General features: G+C 35.6%; 1 protein-coding gene across 1 annotated transcript; it reads right to left on the minus strand.

The window, feature by feature from the left end:
• Positions 1–1,338: 1,338 nt before the first annotated feature.
• wdfy1 (WD repeat and FYVE domain containing 1) lies at positions 1,339–20,472 on the minus strand. The gene is made up of 12 exons (XM_056238592.1): positions 20,285–20,472; positions 16,595–16,662; positions 14,478–14,551; positions 13,161–13,215; positions 11,339–11,489; positions 10,023–10,135; positions 8,325–8,451; positions 5,970–6,075; positions 4,918–5,019; positions 3,672–3,802; positions 3,470–3,578; positions 1,339–2,433 (listed from the first exon to the last, which is right to left on the minus strand). Exons 1-12 carry the CDS (start codon positions 20,419–20,421, stop codon positions 2,374–2,376), a joined length of 1,233 nt encoding a protein of 410 aa, XP_056094567.1. The 5' UTR covers positions 20,422–20,472; the 3' UTR covers positions 1,339–2,373.
• Between the last annotated feature and the right edge of the window lie 1,374 nt (positions 20,473–21,846).

Consider the following 21,846-nt stretch of genomic DNA (forward strand, 5'->3'; position numbering starts at 1 on the left):
TTTTGAAGAATATGGTTAGTTAACCAGTTGATGGACCCCATTGACTTCTATGGGAAAAAAAATACTATGGAAGTTAATGGGACTCATCAACCGTCTGGTTACCAACATTCTTCAAAATATCTTCTTTTGTGTTCAGCAGAAGAAAAATTCATACAGTTTTGGAACAACTTGAGGGTGAGTAAATGATGATAGACATTTAATTTTTAGGTGAACTATCCCTTTAAGAACGATATTAAATGAAAATGAAAGATGAGATGAGAAATTACATCTATCCAATCAAATGACACAAAAATGTCATACAAAACACAAAATCTGCTTTTTGTCTCTTCATTCTGTCTCATCTTGGATTTTACACAAAGCAAATATTAGGAAAATAAGTTTATGAATGGGAATTAGATTATTTACAAAGCGCGGGATGTCACGTAGGCCAAATCAAAACGAGCGGTGTGAAGCAAGCGCTTTACAAAGGCACAAATCAGCCATTTAATGCAAACTCTCGCACAAACGCCGCTTGTACCCACAGATCATGAACGCACACAGACTGTGCAATTCAGTGCAAGGAACAGAGAACTCGTCAAGACAATGAACGACCTAGATAACGACTGAGGGAAACTCCAGACGCGATGAGTCAAGGTATCGAAAGTAACGTTAAGCCAGACACAGCGCTGGTCAGTTATAATGTTTGTAAACAGGTTATAGTTCTATCTTCGCATTGGCCAGTGTTACATTAGTGAGCTGTATGTAACTTTAAATCCTCTAAAAGCTGCTTCCAGTGGCACAGCTCGAGTCTGAAGCCCAATCCTTAAAGAAATAGTGCACGCAAAAATGACAATTATGCCATCATTTACTCACGCCGTTTCAAATCTGTATTATTTTCTTACTTCAGTGGAACACAATTTTTTTATTTATATATTCCAAGTAGCTTTGTATCAGGGACTGAAATGCTAGAAATCTCACGTCTCTCAGATCTCATTTGCATATCTATTCGCTGGCGCGAAATAATAATACCACTGGTTGTCTCGTTACTACAGAGCCCATTAAAGTGACACGGTAATAATAAAAAAATCTATGAGATAGGAGAAATATTTTTATGTCAATGTATTTGCGTTCTCTAACAAAATGCTCACAAAACTTGTGAGGTTTTTACAAGCCAACACAAAGGTTTTTTTCTAAACATCTCATATTTTTCCCATCACCATGTCCCCTTAGGATTAGGGGCTCTGTACGTATGCAAATGCAAAATGGCAACTTAAAATATGCAAACAATGAGATTTTAACCACTACTATGAAGAAAAACAAGTCAATTTTTTGGTAATATAGTGCACTTAATACACCGCATAGGTCGTAAAGACTCATTTTATTGTTCATTTTTGGTTGTGGAAGCTATCATTCGGCTTCAGAAGAGTTGTTATATAGTGCACACGTCGTATGGACTCATTTTACAATTTTTGGAGCCCAAGTTCTCATTCACTTCTATTGTATGGAAAGAACAGCATCAACATTCTGCTAAACGTCTAATTTTCTGTTCCACAGAAGAAAGTGAATAAATGTTGACAGATTTTCATTTATGAGTTAACCATCACTTTAATTTGTCCCTAAACCACAGAGAAACAATGACTAGTGCTATAAATAGTGTTTAACAGAAGAACTCTACAAACATTGTGTACTAACTAAATGTGTTTAGTCATAAAATGTTTCATGGATTTTATATGCTACATTTAATTATCCTCACCTACCTGACCTGAACCCGTCTGTCTCTGAGTTTGAGCTTTAGTGGGTTTACAGTGACACTTTTTTGTATGTTTTAGCAAGTTTGTATGAGAATGTATGCAAGTGCTGGTTACTATAGCCAGTAGTGGCACTCAAATTCAAAAAGTGAAAGACAGATAAACAAGACAGATGGATAAATAAACAGGATGTTAGATGAAAAAAATGCTTCCTGTTTGTTAGAATGGTACTTATGCATAGAGGGACACACCGTCCGAGAGAGAGAGAGAGAGAGAGAGAGAGAGAGGGAGAGAGAGAGAGAGAGAGAGAGAGAGAGAGAGAGAGAGAGAGAGAGAGAGAGAGAGAGAGAGAGAGAGAGAGAGAGAGAGAGAGAGAGCAAATATTGTGCTTTTAGAAGTACCTTGAGTTCATGTTCGCTCAAATCCAGGCCATCATACCTCATATGAGCCATGAATGCCTCTGATTCAGAAAATCAAGGACCATCCCAATAACACACACATATTGACATACACCGTATTGAACTGTCCGTTTTGCGTAGACTCCACAGCTGAAGGACGAGAGAGTTAGACATGTAGGTGAGTGTTTCCATGATCCTCGACAGATATCCGTTGTTGGAGTGTGGGCGGAGCCTTCAGAAACAGCCAATCAGCGGGCAGAGAATCCCGCCGCTACACTGCTGCCCACCACCTGCGTCATGTCCCAGATCTGTGGACAGACCAATCAAACGATTAGCAGGGAGGACCAATCAGAGGGCAGGAGAAGACTTCATTCATCAAACACAATCGGAACAAATTTGAGTAAATTGGATTGAAAACCCTTCACACGTAACACGAACAAATAGATTTATGAACAAATTCTATAATATACTAGCAGTGTTATTTTAGTATTATTTATATACAATTAAAGTATTTATTAATATTTTGAATCAGCTATTTTTTATGTTCGGTTTAGTTTTAGTTTTAGAAATTTTGTGTAGTACTTTTGTATAGTACTATAATTTAAACAGTTATTTCAGTTAGTTGCCAAAGCAACATTTCTCATTGTCATTCAATTTAAATTATTAAATTATATTAGGGCTGTCAAATCGATTAATCGCATCTAACATAAAGGTTTGTGTTGATATATATATATATATATGCACACACATGCTTATGTTAGATGCGATTATTCATGATTAATCAATTTTGTATATATAATTTTGAAATAGAATGGGGTAGCGATCAAAATAGAGTAAATCATGTTTAGAAAGTATCTTGATTCTTTAAATAATGATTATATCAATTAAATCATTACACCAGTAGGTGGAGACAACTGACTGTTATTTGTCAATGAATGTATTTGCCAATGAATAATTCATTCAAGAGATTCCTTCAAAAACGCTGATTCATTCATTAATGAAACAAGTGAAGCCTTAAGCAAAAAAATTATAATCATTTTATTAAAAACTAATAATATATATATATATATATATATATCCAATCAAAAAATCAATTCATGTAGATGTTTTAAAATCCTGGCTAATATTGTTTATTTAATTTGTCTCAAGTGAAAATGAAAAGTTGGGTGCATTGCATTGTGGAATATGATGTTTATTGCAGTGTGATCTGGTTATATTCTGCACAGTTTAACAAATGTAGTAAGTCATCTGGAAAGTCTATGCATATTTTAAAAAACCAATTAGCTCCTTCAAGCATAGTCACTAAAACACTAGAATGAAAGAGATCAGGCATGTGTGTATGACCTTAACAACTCGATCAGTCCCACATGTGACCATCAGTCCTCGGCTCGGGTCCATGTCCATGTGAGCGATGTTGTGTTTCCCTTCATGAAACGTAGCCAGAGGAGTCCGACTGCAATGTGCAAATGTAAATACACAAGAATAAGGACCAAACAGAAAAGTAAAGAGAACAGAAAGAAGACAAACTTAAAATAAAACAACTCACTCTTCCTCTTTTATCGTGTCGTAGCAGTCGTCACACATGCGCACCTGGAACTCAAAGCCCATGACGGGGTACGTGGAGCGTTTAGAACTACACTTCCCACAAATGGCCTTGCCACACTTCCTGCAGTGATGCTGAGGACAGGATATGACACGGGCATTACATCGTGAAGCACTGAGACGCTGCATTAACACAGCTTAGAAAGTGCAGATGAATAACAGGCTTAAAGGGATAGTTCACACAAAAATTTAAATTAGCCCATGATTTACTAACCCTCAAGCCATCCTAGGTGTATATGACATTCTTCTTTCAGACGAATACAATCAAGAGTTATTTAAAAAAAATGTCTTCCAAGCTTTATAAATGGCAGTGAATTGCCGTTTCTGTTTTAAAGTCCATAAAAGTGCATCTATCATCATAAAAGTGCATCTATCCATCATAAAAGTGCATCTATCCATCATAAAAGTGCATCATAAAAGTGCATCTATCCATCAAAAAAGTGCATCTATCCATCATAAAAGTGCATCTATCCATCATAAAAGTGCATCTATCCATCATAAAAGTGCATCTATCCATCATAAAAGTGCATCTATCCATCAAAAAAGTGCATCTATCCATCATAAAAGTGCATCTATCCATCATAAAAGTGCATCTATCCATCATAAAAGTGCATCTATCCATCATAAAAGTGCATCTATCCATCATAAAAGTGCATCTATCCATCATAAAAGTGCATCTATCCATCATAAAAGTGCATCTATGCATCTATCCATCATAAAAGTGCATCTATCCATCATAAAAGAACTACACACGGCTCCACTGTTAATAAAGGCCTTCTGAGGCGAAGCAAAGAAAAGCGAAGCGATGAGTTTGTAACATGTTAAATATGAAATATTTTTCTCACACAAAGTGAAATGATGGATAGATGCACTTTTATGATGGATAGATGCACTTTTATGATGGACGGATGCACTTTTATGATGGACGGATGCACTTTTATGATGGACGGATGCACTTTTATGATGGACGGATGCACTTTTATGGACTTTAAAACAGAAACGGCAATTCACTGCCATTATAAAGCTTGGAAGACATTTTTTTAAATATAACTTCGATTGTATTCGTCTGAAAGAAGAAAGTCATATACACCTAGGATAACTTGAGGGTGAGTAAATCATGGGCTAATTTTCATTTATTCATTGGGTGAACTATCCCTTTAAAAGCAAAAGGTTTGAGATAGCGGCGGTACCTGTCGGAGCCCCAGGGTCTTAGTGTCCCACATCTGCTTTATATTCCAAAAAAACGGCTGTTCGCATTTCTGACAGGAATCACTCTCCAGCCACTGTGGAGCCTGAAAACAGAGAGTTACAGAGAGAGAGAGAGAGAGATGACATTTTGAGTCTGAGCTGCTTTCAGGTTACCATAGAGATGGATGTGACTGTAATGACTGACGCAGGGGTTGCCATGACGACACCCAGAAAACTTCATCACTGCTCCATGAATAGACATTTGGCCATGGATGTATTCAAGAATATGTTCTGATATAGGTGTTTGTGTCCAGTGTGGGATTGAGCTTGTACTTCACTGCCCGGCCAAAAAAAGTCGCTGTTTGGATTTAAATAGGCAAATGCTTAAGAGTCTATGATTGGATCATTATTGCAGTGATTATTATGTTTCTAGCATGTTATATGTTTGGCAACAGTTCTTCTAACCCTTATTGATGGAGTGTGTAGCTGTTCATTTCTTAAACAACCATAGGGAGACACATCATGGCCATATTCCAGGATGACAGTCAAGATTCATCAGGATCAAACTGTGAGAGAATGTTTGTGAGGAGCTTGAAGAAGAATCAGTTTCACACATGAATCGGCTCCTCTGAGTCCAGATCTTGAACTCATTGAAAGTCTTTGGGATGTGCTGGAGGAGACTTTACAGAGTGCTGGACTCTCGCATTGACAATCTAACATCTCTACATTTATTTCCATCAAGAGGTGCATTCATTTTTGGTCAAGATCTTGATCTCTCATAGTATGAGCCTGATGAATCTTGACATTGTCATCCTGGAATAAGAAATGAAAAGCTACACACTCCATCAGTAAGGGTTAGAAGAACTGTTGCCAAACATATAATATGCTAGAAACATAATAATCACTGCAATAATGATCCAATCAGCGACTTTTTATTTTTGGCCGGGCAGTGTATATTAATAAAACAGATAGTTCCCGTCCAGGATGCTAATGCTAAAACATGAAATAGTAACATATACGTCCATATATATCATGTCAACTACTGTATAAGCACCTCTTCTCGAGTCGTGTCCATGTTCCACACTGTCATTCCTCCGTCAGCAGAGCAGGACACCAACTGATGGGTCAAGTGCAGATACCTCAACGCCTGGACCTTCTCACTGAGACACAGACAGACACAGCATGACTGACTGGACCAGACAACTGGCTACTCCTGTCACACTTGCGTTCAAATGTTAGGGGTCGGATTCGATGTTTTATAGTTGTTGAAAGAAGTCTCTTCTGCTCACCAAGGCTGCATTTATTTGATCACATTACAGTAAAAACAGTGAAAAATTATTACAATTTCAAGACACTGTTTTCTATTGTAATATATGTTAATACGTAATTTATTCCTGTGATCAAAGCTGAATTTTTAGCATCATCATTACTCCAGTCTTCAGTGTCACATGATCCTTCAGAAATCACTCTAATACAGGGGTCTCAAACTCAACTTAACTGGGGGCCGCTAGAGGTAGAGTCGGGGTCAGGCTGGGCCGCATCAAGTATTCCACAAAAAAATAGTATTCAAGTATTCCAAAAAAGGAGCACAACTGATCCAATCTTCTCAATATTTATTAACGTTTCTTCTGAACTGTTCCTCTGAATTTGAACATTCCTTTCTGTACATGATTGGTTCTTCATGAGCTGTCCTTCTGACAGTTGAAGTTCATTTTACAAACTTTCTTTGTCTATAACACATATTTGTGATATTTATATTTGCTTATGTCCTTTTTATTTTCTTTATACAACACATTAATGATATTGAATGTTTTTTTTGGAAGGCACATTTCCTTTTATTATACTTAGAAAAACAATTATTGCTTTTGAAATACAAATATTTGCAGTCATGTCTGCCCGTCTTATTGAATTCTTTGTATAGTGTCTCAAATTACTGACTGCACAAATCAAAGCAAACCTTCTTATCAACCTGTTGGACACATATTACAAGCTCAAAATGATTATTCTCACATTGTTTTAGAGCAGGGTCTCTCTCCAACACGTCGCTCGCGAGCTGCCAGTAGCTCGTGGCCTGATTGGTGGCAGCTCGCCAAGGGGCCTGTTCACATATCGCGCTCACATATTTTGCGCGCTCAAGTTCGTAATTTCAAATGTAGGCGCGCGGCAAGCGCGCTCATAATTGAAGCGACGCGCTCATTTTTTCCAGGCGCAGTATGTTTGTACTTCGCGGTTGTCTATGACAACTATTGACAACAACCCCTCCGTAAGCTGTCACGAGACTATCTATGGTAGCTCATAAGGGATACTTTTTTTTTTTTTTTTTTTACGCGGCACACGCAACGACGGGCCGCACTAACATTAAACTTTAATGTCAAGTAGGGGGCCACAAAAAATCACCCCGCGGGCCGCAAATGGCCCGCGAGTTTGAGACCCCTGCTCTAATATGATGATTCGCTGCTCAAAAAACATTTCTGATTATTATCAATGTTGAAAAAAGTTGTGCTGCTGTATATTTTTTGCGGAAACGATGATGCTTTCTTTTCAGGAGTCTTTGATAAATAGAAAGTCCTGAATTTAAAAAAGAAATATTTTGTAACATTATTAATGCATTTAATGTCACTTTTAAACAATTTAACGAGCACTTGCTCCATGGTCCGTGGTCTCTTTAATCTCGCTTAATAAAATAATTCAAACAATCTCAAATCAATCTTTCATGTTCATTTACTGACTTATTTTGTTAATATTTATTAAATGTATAGGTAATAAATGTAGAGTCAGAAGGTTATTACAACACACTAAACCCCATAAAGGTCTAGTTTCACCCTAAAGTGATTTATTTTGTGCAAAGGAATCTACGTTCTCTCTTACACCACTACTTTTACACCACACGTTTAGAAGAATGCTCCCGCTCAAAGATAGTTAATGTAACTGAAAGTCATGAAAATCATTAAGTTTCAGTATTTTCTTTTAAAGAAATGGAACTGAAAATAGAGAAATACTTATATTTCTCAATAGTTCTCAATTTTGGTTTCTTATGCAATTCACAGCCTAGTAGCACTATAGCAGTGTGTGTGTGTGTGTGGGGGGTTCTTGTATATATGATTTATGAGGATACATATGTGTAAAATGACATGGGTATTACAACGTAAACATGGTTTATTGTGTCCTTGTAAACCAAATGGCTTTTTAAAAAAAAACATCCAAAACTGTGTTTTTTTAGATAAATTAAGAAAGTTTTCTATGAGAGGTAGGTTTAGGGGTCGGGTTAGTGTAAGGGGAGAGAATATACAGTTTGTACAGTATAAAAACCATTATGCCTATGGAGTGTGTGTGTGTGTGTGTGTGTGTGTGTGTGTGTGTGTGTGTGTGTGTGTGTGTGTGTGTGTGTGTGTGTGTGTGTGTCTCTCACTGGTGTCCCTGCAGTAGTAATGTGCGTCCCTGTCTGCCACCAATGTCCCACATGATCACACTGTGATCAGATGCTCCGGAAAACAGCCACCTCTGAACTGGATCCCAATATAACACAGCAACACTACCTACAGACAGACAGACAGACAGACAGACAGGTGGAAGAGTGTTAAAAAAAGTTTAGGTGTGAAATCAGTACTTTCACAAAACTGTGAAACCAGTTACAAACGACACTCAGATGTGTATATGTGTTGAGAAAAAGCTATAGTTCGGAGACAAAACTGTCCTCAAAAGTGAGCTAAATCTGACCAAATTTCCCTTTTAGCTCTAAACTGCTTAATGTGGACCATAAAGGCCCTGATATACTTCCAGTGAAATCGAAGAACGAACTGGTGTGATGTCATTTCAAAGAAAATCAGGCCAAAAATAAAGGAGTTTGGAGTTTGTTTCAGGGGATTTCAAAACAGCTTGCCAAAGTGAATTTTCCGGAGAGGTTCGCTCTGGCTGGTGAACACCTCTGAACTACCATTGGCACATGGCGATGATGTAATAGGTGGGTGTGGCTCTGAGGCTCCGCCTTCTTTGACTTGGAAATCTTCTCCTTTTCATTTCTTCTGTTCAGTCCAAAACATGAACACACTGGAGAGCTGCTTTACAGTAGAAACTGAGCTTGTAATTCTAATTGAAAGAGACAGACACTGTTTTTTTCTGTAAAGCTGCTTGCTTTTAACCAATCTATTGTATAAAGTGGTATATAAATAAAGTGACGTAACTTGACTGGAAAGCTGAATTGCAGAGTTTGTGCAAACGTATTAAAATTGCTATATCAGATGCTTTCTTTACTGATGTTTTCTCACCTCTGTTATTTTATTTGTTATTTTGTTATTGAGAGGAAAGCGCAAAGCACATATTTACATATTCATCTAAACACCACTCTCAGTGTCGGGATGTTCGCTAACAGTAAACCGCTGGTCACACATTTAAAAATTATTTTTACCTCTTCGTGAAGAACGAAAAAGAACTTCGCCGTGACTATATCGGGGCCTTAAGGTATTATAGACATTGAAAATAGCTATACAAATCAAATTAAAACTTGACCTTTGATGTGGCCATATATACACTACCGTTCAAAAGTTTGGGGTCAGTGAGAATTTTATTTTTATTTTTTGGAGGAAAGAAATCAATACTTTTATTTATCAAGGACAGTAAAGACATTTATAATGTTACAAAAGATTCTATTTCAAACAAATGCTGTTCTTTTGAACTTCCTATTCATCAAAGAATCCTAAAAAAAAAAAAAAAAAAAAAACTGTACAACTGACAGACCAACAACTGTTTCAACATTGATAATAATAATAAATGTTTCTTGAGCATCAAATCCTCATATTATACTGATTTGTGAAGGATCATTTTGACACTGAAGACACTGACACTGGTGATGCTGAAAATTCAGCTTTGATCACAGGAATAAATTACACTTTACTATATATTCACACAGAAAACAGCTGATTTACACTGGAATAATATTTAATACTATAACTGATTTTTGTTGTATTTTTAATCAAATAAGCGCAGCCATGGTTAGCAGAAGAGAATTCTAAGTAAGTATTTAAAATCGTACCGACCCCAAACTTTTGAACGGTAGTGTATATATATCTATATCTATATCTATATAAACGTGTATTTGTAGGCGTGTTACCTTCATGTCCCTTTAGTGTGGTAATGATAGAACACGACTGCTCATCCAGTTTCAGTAGCGTGATCTGCCCTGAATGATCTCCCACAAAGGCATGCTGGGTATCGTTATCATATCTGCATATGTAGTCAAGAAAACAAGACAGAAGAGAGGAAATAATCCTAATAACAAAAATCATATTTAAACCAGTATAAGACACTAGACATTCATTTGCCAATCCATTAATTTATAATGAATCTATTTAGTGATACACGATATATGGGCCACCATATCGGTATCAGCCGATATATTTTCATTTTTAATGCTATCTTTATCGGCCCAATAAGAAAATTTGGCCGATATATTAAAGCTGAGAAAATAATGTATCATTTCCTTCAGCTGAGACACTTCAGATGCGCACTGTTCAACATGATGACCTTGAATTGCTTGAAATATGATTGGAATCACTTCAAAAAAGGAAAGTACAGTTAAGTGCAACATGTGCAGCACAAGTCTTTCATATCGGCTACATAAAATTATAATGAAAACATTATAATTGTGAGCTTGAGACATGGCTTTTAATGGAGAGACTTTTGTTTTTGTAATCAGGCTCTGAAAAATTACATAAAAAAAATGGATTCAGATTTATCGGTCAAAATATCGGTTATCGGCTTTCAGATATAAAGAAGTATCGGTTATTAAAATTTTCATATCGGTGCATCCCTAAATCTATTTAATCAAAATGTCTTTGAAAGATATTCAGGGACTTGTAAACTAGATATGCAGAACTACGGTTTCCACAAAAATATGAAGCAGCACAACTGTTTTCAACATTGATAATAATCATAAATGTTTCTTGAGCATCATATTAGCATATTATACTGATTTCTGAAGGATCATGTGAGACTGAAGACTGGAGTAATGATGCTGAAAATTCAGCTTTGATCACTGGAATAAATTACATTTGAACATATATTCAAATAGAAAACAGTTAATATTTCACAATATTACAGTTTCTACTGTATTTTCGATCAAATAAATGAAGCCTTGGTGAGCAAAAGAGGTTTCAAAAACATTAAAAATCTTACAGACCCCAAACTGGACAGAAATTCTGACCAAAGTGCATACACATTTTAAAGTAACAACAATATAATAGATAATAGTTTTTTATATTATTACCGATAATAATATACAAAAGCAACTGTATTAACACATGTAACGTAACCTCCAACACTGCACACTACCCCTACAGAAACCACTGCGATCCAGAGAAATCGCATGCATAAAATGTAAAAATGCATTAGAAATATTTCTCAGGGAGAGACTGAAGTCAAGGATACTGTAAACAGGAAGCCCATGAGCCGAAGCTGTGGCGTCCCAGCATAGAGCCGCTCTGAGTGCTCATCCAGCTGATGCTTTTATCATGACCCGTACTGATCACCCACTGACTCTCCAGAGAGAAGATGAGGTCCGACACACGGTTCTGATGGGCTGCACACACACACACACACACACACTGGGTGAAAATCAAGGTTCAAAAGGTCTGAGACTATATGTGCGTCCCAATGTTGTGTACTTGTGCACTATTCTATGCCGTTTTGTAGTGTAAATAGTGTGAGTAGTTTGTTCAAACTGAAAAATCCAAATAGAACTTTAAATACTCGAATGATGCACTAAATTAACTGAAAAAACGTGTGGAATGTTGGAACCTTCATGCTCTCAACATTACGATGTTGAATGACAAAATGTCCTTATAAAGTTCATACACTACAACACCGATGAGTACATAGGGGATAAATGCATAGTGTATAGCGTGTCATTTGGGACACAACCTATGTTAGGAAAGGAACACTAGTGTTCATTTAAATAGTATGCGAAACTGTCTGCTTAATGCATGATAAACTGTAGCATGCGACATTGTTGTCACATGATCTCATTTAAATTAGGGTTATTATTGTCAACTAAAATTACTAAAAACAGTTTTGTTAAAAAAAAAAACGTAAAAAAACCCCTAAAATTAGAAATGATGCCTTGGCAACTAATCGAAACACTAAATTATAACTGGAAATAAATAAAAACTAACCAGTAATATATATATATATATATATATTAAAAAAATTACAATGACAAAAGCACAAATAAAAATTAGCCTACAAAAGATTGAACAAAAATTAAAATTAAAACCGAATTCAAAATATTATTCTAATTCAAAATATTAATATTTGAAAAATAAAAAAAAATACTAAAGTTACAGGGGTTTTTTTGCATGCATGTTTAATTAATTATAAAAATATATATATAGTTATTTAGAATTTTAATTAATTAAATTTTTAATATTTGTAATGATTTGGGGTCAAATGTCTTAACCTTTGGCAGTTCAATCAAATAATGAGTTAAAAAAAACAATTATTATTTCGTCACACAGGACACAAAAGATGAAGCCGAGCGAACTGCGATGTGGGATGCAGTATTCCACGAATGGAGGATAATGTGGATCAGTAAGATTCGGCACACAGACACACTTTTGAGATTTTGAGAGTTAGTGTGTTGAGATGTTTGTGAGACGATGTCATCATCTGATGATGTCACTGTGTGTCCTGGTAGGGCAACTAACAGTGTAACTGTATCTGATCAGAAAGGAACATAATGCAGAACACAATACCAGCTAATTCCTTCAAATTAAGTCAACTAAAATATTTGACCGTTACAAGCCGGAATACCGTCTCTCACACACACATGCTTTCCTGGCATTGTCCGGTTTTCTCCAGACACATTTTCCAGAGCAGCTCTGACTCATGCAGCCATAATGATCTTGTGTGTGAGTGTCTAGTGTCTCGTGAACGCTCACATGGGAGTCTTAGCCCTAGGGCATGCTGGGAAAAAAACAAATGATCCTCGAGTGATAGGGTGGGCCAAAGGAAAGTAGGGTAGTGAGTGAGTGAGTGTGTGTGTGTGTGTGTGTGTGTGTGTGTGTGTGTGTGTGTGTGTGTGTGTGTGTGTGTGTGTGTGTGTGTGTGTGTGTGTGTGTGTGTGTGTGTGTGTGTGTGTGTGTGTGTGTGTGTGTGTGTGTGTGTGTCATACAAACAGAGTTTAGTGCTCCAACCCGTCATCTAAAGTATGTTGGGACACTAATGGAAATAACACACAAGTCTCTGGTTTTACCTGGGTATGTTTTTACATGGTTCATTTTGTTGAAATCTTCTGAGATGAGGAACTCCTGTGAGAGACAGAAAGAAGATTACAGAATTACTCGATGGCTTAGTTTACCCTCTTACTCACCCTCGTGTGGATACAAACCCAGATGACTTTCACCTTTTTGTGACACGCAAAATAAGAGCTCTTTTCCATACAGTGATCGGGACACTCAAGATCCAAATAAGGACAATGAAAGCATCATTTATGCATATATTTCAAGTCTTCTGATTACTTTTATGGTGCTTTTTGTCCACAGTCCCTATATAAACTACAGTTCAAACATTAGGGGTCAGTAAGATAATTTTTTTTGAAATAAATTCATACTTTTATTCAACAAGGATGCATTGAATTGATCTAAATTAACAGTAAAGACATTTATAATGTCATAAAAGATTTATATTACAAATAAATACTGGTTTCAACTTCTATTCATCAAACAGCCAATAAAAAAAGCAACTGTTTTCAATATTGATGATAATCATAAATGTTTCTTGAGCAGCAAATCATCATATTAGACTGATTTCTGAAGGATCATGTGACGCTGAAGACTGGAGTAATGATGCTGAATATACAGCTTTGATCACAGGAATAAATTACACTTTACAATATATTCACATAGAAAATACTTATTTTAAATTGTAATAATATTAATGATTTTACACAATTTTTTTTAATCAAATAAATGCAGCCTTGGTGAAAAGAAGAGACTAAAATCATTTAAAAATAATAATTAAAATAATTCTAACCAACACCCAGTTTTTAACAGTAGTATACGTCCATTGTATCAAAAAAGAGCAGTGTGAAAATTCGGCTAAACATCTTAATCTGTTCTCCGCAGAAAACCATACAGGTTGGGAGTGAGATTTCTTTGGGTGAGCTATCGCTTTAATTGACAGATATGTACAGTTGCCCTCATACAGGCATCTAAAGAGATTCGGCTGCATATCTCGACGGCCACGTCTCAGTCTGAAGAATCCTTGAAATGCAGCCTTCGTTTCGCATCCTTTATTCGGCTCATTTTGAAGGATATCCTTCAATAACCCACAATCCTTTGCACACATTCCAATTCACGACACATAACTGATGGAAAATGAGTCTGCACTGAATGAAATGTAGGACGTTTTCGGAGATTAAGGCATAAATGTTATATTTTATTTTAGCCTACAAGCCTCAGAAGGACTAAAGGACACAACCTCACTAGGGTTGAGAAGCACATAGAGATATAATATTCAACATTTGATAACACTTAGGCCCTCGGGGTGGGGGCGATACAGTGACACTTACCACAACGGCCCCATTGTCCTGTCCTATGAAGATCCGCTTGCTCTCATGGTGATATGACATACAGGAACACGGAGCTGGACAGAAAGAGAAACACTTGATCTACTTCCTCTGAGATTTGATTTCTGCTGCTTAAAGGTGAAGTGCATCATTTCTGTGCAACTAGCGGCACCAAAAACAACACTTCGGTTCTTTAATTGAAAGCTAAAATAATAGAAAATATAAATATTAGACCTGAACTTTAAAAAAACTTAGAAATGCTGCCTTGAAAACTACTGGAAACAGGTTGAAGTACTATAGTCTAGAGCTGAACGATTAATCGCTAAAAGATCTGCGTTCTGACCCAGAGAGAGCGGTTCTCATGTGTAGATATGAAACAGCTTCACAAACAGTCTTTTCAACCACACAGTATCAATATTTCTGTCTTACAATCATTCAGATTATTTCAGAAGTACTGAGATAAAAGTTTATAGTTCGGATATAAACACTGATGTCTAGGGAAGCGACCAAAATTTGCACTTCAATTAGCAATTGTATCATTACATCGTTTACGCCAGTAGGGGGCGACAAGAGAATGTGCAAAATATGTACGTGTCATTGAATCATTCATTCAAGAGATTCGTTCAAAAACGCTGATTCATGAATACAGTAATGAAACAAGTGAAGTATTTATCATTCACGCAAACCGCTTTTCTTTTTAAATAATCCATTGAAATTAATTCAACATTTTTAAATAGACTGCAGCGATTAACATTTTGTCTGAACCTCTAGTAGAGAATTACATGTTATTTCGTTTAGTTTTCTGATCAGAATCGTGGGAGAATCGTGATCTCTTTAAAAAAAAATAAAAAACGTCATTCTCAATTTTTCTAGAGTCGTGCCGCTCCAAGTACCACTAAATCAAAAACTGAAAATAAAATACATTAAAGCTAAATAGAAATATTAGACTAAACTAATAAATATGACAAAAATCACATTTCAAAATGACTAATTTTAAAATAAAGCTAATCAAAAATACTAAATAAATACTATAAAAGTATTTTTTTAAAAATTACAATTTTTCTCCAACAATCCTCCTTTTTCTCAAACACAGATCCGGTTTGATCCAGAATTTGACATGTCAATCAACTCAAACAAAGAGAGCAATGGCACATTAAACCTTCATGCACTTACTGGTGACACTGGTGAATGTACAGTGTGTGAGACAACAGGAGACTGTGTGTTAAAGACGTGTTAATCCTCAAAGTGTCAGTCACGTCAAACCTGCTCTCAGCATATTTGTAGGGGTGGGGGGAAAAATCGATTCTTAGATGCATCGCGATGCGGACGTGGACGATTCTGAATCGATTCACAATTGTCAAAAATCGATTTAAAAAAAAAAAAAAAAAATTTTTTAGATATATATTTATAATAACGTAATATTGACGGAACGCGAAAGACGGAACTCTGAAGTGCGGAAGTGCAGTGGCCGGACCGTCTGTGGCGTGCACGTAACGGACGCGGACGCGATGGCTGAGCGCCAAATCCAAACACCCTCCTCGTTAAAAGCTGACGTGTGGAAATATTTTGGCTTCTGAAGTTGAAGGGGGAAAGGAGCTGGACAAGAGCCACACTAGTTGTAAGCTTTGTAGAGTAAAACTAAAATATTTCGGAAACAAGACACATGAAGCCAAATGACACGTTTCCAGCCAGAGGAGGAAAAACACTCGGCTGTAACGTTACCGGTCGTTGTTATATTATTAATTTACTACAAATATGCTGCTGCTAGTTCAGACACACATGTATTTTCCTGTTGGTTCTTTGCAATGTTAATAAAATATATTGTACGTTAATTCTTTATGGGTCATTACTTTGTACTTTTAAAGCAAAGTATTTATAGTCACACACACACAAAAAAAAGATTCTGATAATCGATTTAGCATCGAATCGCAGCCCTCTGAATCGTAATCGAATCGAATCGTGAGGTGCCTAGAGATTCCCACCCTATTTGAGATTACATTCACTTTCATTGTAAAGAAAATGACAGCGTGAACATTACGCTAAACACACTCCACTGTTAGGAACATATTACGAGTGAGAAATGATGACAGGATTTTCCTTTTTGGTTAAGTGATACTCACAGGACACCGTGTGGTAGATGCTGGGCCAGTACTGTCCACTGTCCCGCTTCAGCCAAACTCGAATCGTCCTGAAATAAACAAACAAGACATTCAAATAAGACTTGAAATACCATATAAGAATCATCTCAAATTAATATTAATTATTTGTTTGGAACATGAAAAGAAAGTAATATACACTACCGTTCAAAAGTTTGGGGTCGGTACGATTTTAAATACTTTTAAAAGAATTCTCTTCTGCTAACCATGGCTGCGCTTATTTGATTAAAAATACAACAAAAATCAGTTATAGTATTAAATATTATTCCAGTGTAAATCAGCTGTTTTCTGTGTGAATATATAGTAAAGTGTAATTTATTCCTGTGATCAAAGCTGACTTTTCAGCATCACCAGTGTCAGTGTCTTCAGTGTCAAATGATCCTTCACAAATCAGTATAGTATGAGGATTTGATGCTCAAGAAACATTTATTATTATTATCAATGTTGAAACAGTTGTTGGTCTGTCAGTTGTACAGTTTTTTGGGGTTTTTTAGGATTCTTTGATGAATAGGAAGTTCAAAAGAACAGCATTTGTTTGAAATAGAATCTTTTGTAACATTATAAATGTCTTTACTGTCCTTGATAAATAAAAGTATTGATTTCTTTCCTCCAAAAAATAAAATTCTCACTGACCCCAAAATTTTGAACGGTAGTGTATAATAGAATATTTATATATATATATATAAAAAGCCTCAAACGTAGGCTAGATATAATAAAATATAATTATTGCTTTCAAATCGATTAATCGCCATTAATTGCATCTAACATAAAAATTAACATATATGGGTGTGTGTATATATATATATATATATATATAAAAATGAAAAATAATATATGTGCGGTCAAATTGATTAATCGTGATGAATTGTTTCTAACCTAAAAATTTTAGAATATATTTGTATATGTATGTATATATATATATATATATATATATATATATATATATATATATATATATATACACACACACTATGTATGTATACATGTATTTATATATATATATTTGGGCTGTCAAATGATTAATCACATCCAAAATAAAAGTTTTTTTTTACATAATATATGTGGGTGCACTGTGTATAATTATTTTGTATATATATAAATACACACACATGCATGTATATTTAAGAAAAAAATATTATTTATATATAAAATATTTATATTTATATATAATATAAATTATATATAAATCTATATACAGTATATACATGAAAATATTTCTTAAATATATACAAGCATGTGTGTGTATTTATATATATAAAATAATTATACACAGTGCACCCACATATATTATGTAAAAAAAACTTTTATTTTGGATGTGATTAATCATTTGACAGCCCTAATATATATATATATTTTTTTTAAATTAGGTTAGATGCAATTCATCACTATTAACCCTCTGATGTTCTTCGGGATTATATTATATTATTTATTGCTGTCAAAATAACCATGATTAATAAAATCTAACATAAGTTTTTATATATATATATATATATATATATATATATATATATACACATATACACACACACACTATGTATGTATACATGTATTTATATATATATATATATATGTATATATATAAACTTATGTTAGATTTGATTAATCGTGGTTATTTTGACAGCAATAAATAATATAATATAATATAATAATATTATAAAAAATAGCTGAAGTGTGATGGTCATGCACAGAAACACACACACGTGTCTCCAGAGCAGCTGAACTCTGTTCGTTTAGTTTCAGTTCCTGCTAAAACCTCAAGCGTTTCATATGTGTGTGTGTGCACCTGCTCTCACATGGCGAATAATGCAGGTAATCAGGACATGAACACACACGTCTCTCCGACTACACGAACACCGTTCTGTCGAGCCAGAATCATTCAAATGTCAAATATATTCAGAGATGAAAAAACTCAGTCCATAGGAGCAAAGCATGTTCATTCACAACTATATAAATGATTCAAACTCATCTCTGAGATGTGCTTCTCTAACGCCACGTGTTGAACTCTGGAGCTGTTTTCTAGCTAACTGATCATCTTTAAGCTTCCCGTAATGGCCATCTGGAAACACATGCTGTCGATGCCAGTTGTTTCTCCTGTTTAGCATTTAAAAACATGTTTAAATCCCATTTTAAAAGGATGTCATTGTTTTGAAACATTAAGACGAGTATGTTGAAATGCATGAAGACATCAGATATGATTTCCCTTGCAGAAACAAAGCAAGAGAGGAACTTAACCGACGTCACTGAAAGAAGATTTCTTAAACCAAAGGTGCTTTGCTGAACTTTTAGGCTGACAAAATATCCAAAACCCCAGTAACACTTTCAGATAATGTTGTCCCACGTACAGTTGAATTTAAAGTAGTAAATTATGGTTATTTTTCTTACAAAAACGCACCGATTCACTTCAGAAGGCCTTTATTAACCCCCTGGATCCATAAGGATAACTTTTATGATGGAAGTTTTTATGGGCTTCAAGATCCAAGTTACCATTCACTCCCATTATAAACCTTGGAAGACCCAGGATATTTTTTTATATAACTCTGATTGTGTTTGGCTGAAAGAAGAGAGTCATAAACACCTAGGATGGCTTGAGGGTGAGTAAATTATGGGATCATTTTCATTTTTGAGTGAACTAACCACTAAGTTGCATTTTCCATAAAAACCAGGTGAACAACAGAAATAATATTATCCAAAAATACATTTAAATGGAGCACAATATCTATGTTAGAAAAACGTGTCAAAATTACCATGGTAACCACCTTTTATTAAGATAATAATATAATATGGGATGTTCTTCAAAGTGTAAGAAGCTGTCAGTAAATCAGGCATCGTCAAGCTACCACAATAACTACAATAATCCACAGTAGTAATAAATAAAACATAGTATATGGGCCTGTAATCTATCCTCATACTTGATAGCCTAAGTCCAAAAGACATTTCATAATATGAAATCATGACATAAGCTACCAAGTCATATTTATGAGATAACTTTCCAACTTATCATATTTTCAACTTTTCGTCTCAGAAATATGACTATAAAGTCAGTTCTACTGTATAGTTCAGTTCAGTTCAGTTCTGAAGTATAAAGTCAGTTCTACTTTTTACGTCATAATTATGATTTACAAAAGCATTTTTTTTCTACTGCTGCAGAAATGCTTCCATTTACTACAATTATTGTTAAGTGTAAAATCTAAATAAATGAACACAAGATCTTCAAACACTGTGGGAAGCTTTAAGTATCATTCTAGTTTTGATTTGTGGTCACATTATGGCAGTTGTGTGGCAAACACGTCACACACGTGTCACGTAGCCTATCACATTTTTACTGTAGTACACATATCCTCTATGATGACCATGGTAATTCATAATTCATCTTCAATTCTGAAGTTTTCAAGCAACAATCTAGCTTGTAAACTTCAAGTGCATTCAAAACACTAACAAACAGTGCCATGATGTTTTGGACATGTATCATGGAAGTAACGTTACCCTAAACATGGTAATCCTATAGTACCATGGTATTACCATGCCCCGCTATTCTTGTAGGAGAATAATCACGCATGTTTTAAAACAAATAAACAGATAAACGAGACAAGTGTAGATTTCAGCGTTGTCACATTCTGTGTTCGTGTTTACACGGGCGCGTGTAACGTTAGTTACCTGTCCTCGCTGACCGTAATAACCCCGTCCTCCTTCGGGATCAGCACGGCCGTGTTCACGGTGTCGCTGTGGCCCTCGATCTTGTTTAACAGGACGGGTCTGAAGCTCTGAGGCCTCGAGTGGATCTCCGCCGCCATCGCTGTTTTCCCCTCGATTCCCTCTCTCTCTGTGTGTGTGTGTGATGATTCCTCCTCTCGAGTCAGCTGAGCGTTCAGCGTTGAGGAAGTTCAACCGCAACAGCGCGATACCGTAACTCTCCGTAAAAACGCGTCCGTTAAAAAAACACAAACACCCCCAGATAGCAGACGCACGTCTTCAAGATGTCTGTTGAAGATCACTTTGTCTGGAAAGCATCTGCTGTTTACTAACATCTGATAGACGTCTTTAAGATGTCAAAAAAATATTCTAAAAGATAAACATCTCAAAGACATTTGAGATGTCTATTTGACATCTGACAGGAAACGTCCTAAAGACGTCTGTGTGATGTACGTGTGCTATCTGGGACCAAGGTTTACTTCCAAACTATGCTGTATAATTTTAACAATTCAATTCAAATTTATTTGTATAGTGCTTTTCACAATACATATTGTTTCAAAGCAGCTTTACAGAAAGTGCATTTCAGAAATGTACATAGAAAAAATACAGTTAGTTAATCATGTATTAATTTAGGGCATATCGCCGGCGTTGAGTCGTCTCTTCATGGGCGTTTAGTAGCTCGTGTGTACATCATTTTTGTGTCTGTCATCGTGTACCATAAATTATTAATGGATTTTTTTGCAAACAGGGCCTAAAACTAACTTTTTTTGTTGCCACACCTGCCAATGACCAGTGATTTAAAGGGGTGGTTGGTTGATTGTGATTTCACTTTTCTAACTTTAGTTAATGTGTAATGTTGCTGTTTGAGCATAAACAACATCGGCAAAGTCACAACACTCAAAGATATTTGCTTTTAAAGAAATCCCTTTTTTAGGATTTTTAATCTCATATAGATGCTGTCTGTATTTGAATGCCAATTTTACTTCTTGCAAGAAATAAACATTTACTAATTTGACTTTTAAGGGGTTTCCACTTGTCTCCTTCCTCCTAGCTTTTCGAATAGAATTATATCCACAACACGTGATTTATAGATTATCATGACAGAATATGCTAATCAATGACTAGAAGATAACTTCACATAAGCAACAAATTCATCAACTAACCATTCAGAAATGTCTACATGTTGTCACTTCTTCTTGAGTCTCTCCATCTTTGTCTAACTCTGTTTTGAACATAAAAGGCTAAAAGTTTTTGAAATTTTCAGGACACAAGCTCTTGAAGCTCCGCCCCCTGTTCCGTGAGCAGCAGCTCATTTGCATTTAAAGGGACAGACACAAAAACGGTGCGTTTTTGCTCACCCGTTGATATAAAAATATCTGTGGGGTATTTTGAGCTAAAACTTCACATATAAACTCTGGGGACATCAGAGACTTATTTCACATCTTGTGAAAAGGGTATTATACCACCCCTTTAAGAAAATGTAGGCTACCGGCCATAAATATTTTTTACCAGCCAGTTATGATGCA

Source organism: Rhinichthys klamathensis, unplaced genomic scaffold (genome assembly GCF_029890125.1).
Source record: "Rhinichthys klamathensis goyatoka isolate OS25496 unplaced genomic scaffold, OSU_Roscu_1.1 h1tg000527l_1, whole genome shotgun sequence".
NCBI classification, from domain to species: Eukaryota; Metazoa; Chordata; class Actinopteri; order Cypriniformes; family Leuciscidae; genus Rhinichthys; species Rhinichthys klamathensis.

Bases quoted from the DNA above. Each gene is read 5' to 3' on its own strand.
- wdfy1 (XM_056238592.1), bottom strand. From the start codon at position 20,421: ATGGCGGCGGAGATCCACTCGAGGCCTCAGAGCTTCAGACCCGTCCTG. The intron at 10,136-11,338 runs GTATCCTTGACT...CTACATATGCAG, and splicing joins TCATGGGCTTCCTGTTTACA to ATATGATAACGATACCCAGC. The intron at 6,076-8,324 runs GTGAGAGACACA...TCTGTGTCTCAG, and splicing joins TTACTACTGCAGGGACACCA to TGAGAAGGTCCAGGCGTTGA.